The sequence below is a fragment of the Bidens hawaiensis genome, unplaced genomic scaffold (assembly GCF_021521415.1).
Source record: "Bidens hawaiensis isolate Kalapana, Puna unplaced genomic scaffold, B.hawaiensis_p1.1 tig00048380_1, whole genome shotgun sequence".
In the NCBI taxonomy this organism is placed as follows: domain Eukaryota; kingdom Viridiplantae; phylum Streptophyta; class Magnoliopsida; order Asterales; family Asteraceae; genus Bidens; species Bidens hawaiensis.
The window spans coordinates 15,171-20,825 of NW_027498668.1; the positions used below are offsets into that span (position 1 = coordinate 15,171).

Here is a 5,655-nt window from a genome sequence, read left to right on the forward strand (position 1 = left end):
ATAAGAATAAATATATATTTGTCTTTCTCAAAGGAAATATTGTATGGAGTTATTAAATGAGTTTGGATATCCAAGGTTGGAAGTCCTGGAACAGACCGGCCCATGTCATAAACCCAGTCCAGGGTTGTGTCAGATATGGGCTCGGTGGAGAGTCTAATATATGAGCCATCCAACTTGTTTTTGTCCAGTGGGCCACGGGCTAAGTTGTCTTCGGCTAATGTTTGGGCCACAGTTTTTGGAGCCCCACCAGTCCACCACGTGAGTAACTATGGTGCCGGTAATCCGACTATGGTTGTGATTCGGATCAGACAGCCGCCATGGCAGTCAACGTTGATTGGAATTCACGGGTCGTTTGTCTTTAAAGTCCCAACTGCAGCATGCCACAAGTTGTCCGTGGGAAGGTCACGAGCCAAATGGAGAACAAGGCATTGTTCATTTTTGAGCTGGTCATATGTAGGCATGTAGCTGAAACCTTCCAAAATCTTTAGCTAGACTATTAGAAAAAATCAAACATCCATAGCAAAATTTGCAGTTAAATTTTGTACTAGAACGGGTAACAAAAGTCGTGGCAAACTTCAAAAGCTAAACATCAGCAAAAAACACTAGCTAAAATTCATAGCCAACTCCCCAGCTATAATCCGTAGCAAATTCCATTGCTAAAAATCACTAGCAAAATATGCAGCTAATATTTACGTAGCTAAAATTGTGATACATCGTTATATAGCTAAAACCGTCACAAATATATATATATCCCGTAGGTATAAATTGTAGTTAACAATTTGCGAACTAATAGATAATATATTTATAGCAAAATGGGAGTTTTCTATAGGGTTGACCTTAGCATAAACCTATATTTGTAGTAGTGCTATAACATACCTAAAGTTCGTTTAGCCATTCATTCTGATTAGAAATAATCTTCTATCCATGGTGTATGCTTCCAAATAATTAGCATTGTGAAATATCATGTCTGTAATTAAACCCTTGGGTAAGTGATAAGCCCAAGACTTTTGTAGGAGTAGCATGTAGGCAACAAAACCCTTTAAATATTCCGTATAGATTTTATTACCTATATGTGTTGATACAAGTTGCGACTAGTAACTATTTAATTATGCTAGATGATAATGACTTTAGTTTTGACCGTAAATTAATTGTATTTATATAATAAATATCATTATCAACTTATCATGTACTCATCAAAATATCTAATATGGCTCCTATTTTTCTTTAATAGCGTTTGGATTATTCCAAATACCTAAGTGAGTGTTTTTTAGATATGATGTCAGTCATACATACTAATTTTGATCCAGAAACATCAACAAAAAAAAAAACCATAACAATGGGAAACCTTTTTGAGACAAGATTCAAATCTAAGACAATAAAAATCACAAGTGATAACCAATAACCTCAATATCATTGAAACAAAGACCAATTACCATCCTATTTCTAGTAAGAGTCATTTTTGCTACTTGTAGTAAGCAAGTATACAGAAAATCATTAAATTAATGTAATTTGTAACATGGGACCTTCAAATTGCGACTACAATGTCATTTTAATGATGTGGAATCTGAATTAGCAGCTGACTAAACTTTTAATATTGTCAAGTTTGATTGCGTGTCATGACTTTAAAACTGATTTAGACTTTCTAAATTTCAATGACGTAATCCTTATAACTTTTAACATTAAATTTTACTATTAGTTTTTTATTCTAATAAATCTAAATTACTCTCTAACTCAGTTTCAATCTGGAACTTCATCTATAGGACTGGCTTTGACACATATCGAATTCACTTTCTGCTTTGTAAGTTCATTTGATGTTTTAATCTAATGTTATATATGATAATATGAAAATTAACATTATATATAATTAAAAACTAACTTGAAGTTTGGTTCTTATTGTTTTGCCACTAATTTCTCAAATATTACCTTTTGTTCTCAGAGTGTTTTACTTTTACTTCCTTAGAGTTTTATCGTTAAAGTTTTAAACGTATCTTCCACCTAAGTTTTAAACATTTACCTTTTGATAATCAATTTTGGTAATAAAACTTTGGTTCAATCTACTTTTATCACAATATTTTTGGCCTTATAACTTTGGCTACAAACATTTGTCACAAAACTTTAAACTTTCAACTTCGGCCACACAAAACTTTATACTAACTACAATTAAACTTTTTTTACTTTTAACTTAGATCACGAGACTTTTACCTTAACGACTTGAGAAAATACTGACTGAGTTCCATACCAACTGAGTTCCAACCTCGTCCCCGCTACATTGCGTAGTAGCTTTCAAGCATGTAACACTTTTAACATGCTCGGCCACAACACAAGGATATAAATACTTGTTTATGTATCAAAGTTAACATTGTATATATATAGAATTCGATAATCATAGATAAGATACTAAGTATTTGTTTATTTATCAAAGTTAACATTGTATATATATAGAATTCGATAATTATAGATAAGATAATTTCTTTATCATATTAGTTTTTTGGAAAATTTAATATTTTTGTTGACACGAGACGGAAGTGAGAAAAATATGTTTGATACGCTTTAGCAAACCGAGCCAGCTCCATCATACCCGTTTATGATCGAGCTGATTTCTAGCGATCTGTTTATAGATGAATTTAGAAACACAAAACTAGTCATCAAGAATTTGTGTAAAGGTAGATAAATGCTTATTTAGTGTCCGCCTGCCTCTCGTGTAGTTGACCAAAAGTGAGTTGCTTAATCACATATAGCTGTACCCAAAATCAGAAGCATCTAGCTAGTATAGTATATTCTATATGTTGCTGTAAACTTATCTTAATTTGTGGTAAAGATCTTTTGGAATATCCGATAAGGCCAAATACTATTCCATTTCATCGTATGCGGCAAACTGGATTCCTCAAAAAAGTATCTACAACCTTTTGGGAATGTCCACTGGCTATCAAATTTTAACCCTTTCATTTGTCAACCCTTATATACATATTTAATATCCTTATACCATTTCAACATCCCCTCAACTTGTACTATTAAACTTATTAACTTCATCTATATATAACAATATCTGAAAACATATAAGAAAACAACAAAAACATAAAATCAAACCGTTAGAGGTCGAATAACAGCAATGCCTGCGGTTGAAGGTTCTCCAGGAAGCTCCATGCATGGAGTGACCGGCAGAGAAGCAGTGATGGCCTTCTCGGTGGCGTCTCCGGTGGTGCACACCGATCGCACTGCGAAATTCGACCTACCAGTGGACTCCGAACACAAAGCAACCGTGTTCAAACTCTTCTCATTTGCAAACCCTCACATGAGAACATTCCACCTCTCATGGATATCTTTCTTCACCACCTTCATCTCCACCTTCGCGGCCGCTCCACTTGTCCCCATCATCCGCGACAACCTGGACCTCACCAAAGCCGACATAGGGAACGCGGGTGTGGCGTCTGTTTCGGGTAGTATTTACTCCAGGCTGGCCATGGGTGCGGTTTGTGACTTGTTGGGGCCTCGCTACGGTTGCGCCTTCCTCATCATGTTGTCCGCTCCCACCGTCTTTTGCATGTCTTTTGTAAGCGATGCTAGCGGGTACATAGTCGTCAGATTCATGATCGGGTTCTCGTTAGCTACGTTTGTGTCGTGCCAGTACTGGATGAGTACCATGTTCAACAGCAAGATTATCGGGCTGGTGAACGGGACAGCGGCCGGTTGGGGGAACATGGGGGGAGGTGCCACGCAACTCCTTATGCCGGTGTTGTTCGAGATCATCAAGAAGGCTGGAGCGACACCGTTCACGGCTTGGAGGATTGCATTTTTCATACCAGGGTGGTTTAATGTAATTATGGGCATTTTGGTGTTGACTCTTGGCCAAGATTTGCCTGATGGTAACCTTGGTGCCCTTCAGAAGAAAGGTGATGTTGCCAAAGATAAATTCGGCAAGGTAAACTTTCTCATATCATATCATAACATAACATATTTTTATCTACTTTAAATTTTTTGATGTTTAATTTCTCTCTTTTTTTTTCATTCAGGTTTTATGGTATGCTGTGACAAACTATAGGACATGGATCTTTGTTCTTCTCTATGGTTACTCCATGGGTGTTGAGCTGACAATTGATAACGTGATTGCTGAATACTTCTACGATAGGTATATTATATGTTTCTATTGATTAATAACCGTATATTCTCTGGGCCACTTAATATAACTTATCATTTTACGTACAAAAGTGTTACTTATACATAAAAAAATGATGATAAGAGGTTAATTTTTATTTTAATATTTGAACGGAGAACATACACCGACAAAAATATAGTCCGATAATTGTTACTTGTAAAAAAATGAAAATGGTGGGACTTGAACTGTAACAATTTGAATATGGTTTGTTACTAGCTAGGAAGAACACTTTCTTCATTATATAATACGTTTCTGTATTGGTTTTTACAAGATTTCTAAATGATGAAAGTTAATATTAGCATGATTAATAAATTGGGTTGAACTACTTAGTTGACAATAAACTAAGTTTATATATTCATTAGTTAATTAACTTGTAAATTAATTTGTAATGACGTTTTCAACTTACGATGTTGGGAACAACAGGTAAAGTTGATGCAGTATAAATATTGAACTTTTAAAAACAGTGAACGCAATGAACAATAATCAAATATACTTAAAAGCTAATAGTCATCTAAAAATTAAAATTTTACATAAAAGGTTAACTTATTTCTTGTATTTGTTTATAATAATAGATTTGATCTAAAGCTTCACCTTGCTGGTATCATTGCGGCTTGCTTCGGAATGGCAAATCTTCTAGCTCGTCCCTTTGGAGGTTTCACATCAGATTACATGGCAACACGATTCGGAATGCGAGGTCGTCTCTGGAACTTGTGGCTTCTTCAAACTGCTGGTGGTTTGTGTTGCTTATGCCTTGGCTTAGTCAACTCGTTACCATTAGCCATCACCTTTATGATGCTCTTCTCAATCGGAGCACAAGCCGCTTGTGGTGCTACATTCGGCATCATTCCATTCATCTCTCGAAGGTCCCTTGGTATCATATCAGGAATGACTGGGGCTGGTGGGAACTTTGGATCAGGGCTAACCCAATTAATATTCTTTGCGAATGCATCTTTCTCAACGGAAAAGGGGTTAACGTACATGGGTATCATGATCATGTTGGTAACAATTCCAGTGAGTTTTGTTCACTTCCCACAATGGGGGAGCATGTTTTTCCCTCCTAGTCAAGACATCATCAAAGGTAGTGAAGAGCATTACTATGTTTCCGAGTGGACCGAGGAGGAAAAACAGAAAGGAATGCACCAAGCAAGTCTAAAATTCGCCGAGAATAGCCGGTCGGAGCGTGGTGGAAGGGTAGCATCGGCTCCAACGCCACCCGGAAACACTCCTAACCATGTTTGATTAGTTCAAACCCGTTTTTCATATAAAGATTTTGTGGATCATATAATCCACAAACAAGCAAACATTTATGCTTATCTAAAAATATGGAGTTGCTCTAAAAAAGAAATTTTGGATTGTATGTTGTATTACAAAAAAAAATCGTGTATAATTAAAAATAAGTGTTTGTTTGTCAGTGATTCCTCTTAAAAAGTTTCATTTCTTAGCTACATTTATGAACAACATAATTAATATATTTCGTACTTGCAACTAATGATATAATTAAT

General features: G+C 35.7%; 1 protein-coding gene across 1 annotated transcript; it reads left to right on the forward strand.

Moving 5' to 3' along the window:
• Positions 1 to 3,074: 3,074 nt before the first annotated feature.
• Positions 3,075 to 5,421, forward strand: LOC143597494 (high-affinity nitrate transporter 2.1-like). Its single transcript, XM_077075985.1, has 3 exons — positions 3,075 to 3,919; positions 4,011 to 4,126; positions 4,726 to 5,421. The coding sequence occupies exons 1-3, from the start codon at positions 3,110 to 3,112 to the stop codon at positions 5,390 to 5,392; spliced, it is 1,593 nt and encodes a 530-aa protein (XP_076932100.1). The 5' UTR covers positions 3,075 to 3,109; the 3' UTR covers positions 5,393 to 5,421.
• Positions 5,422 to 5,655: the final 234 nt, after the last annotated feature.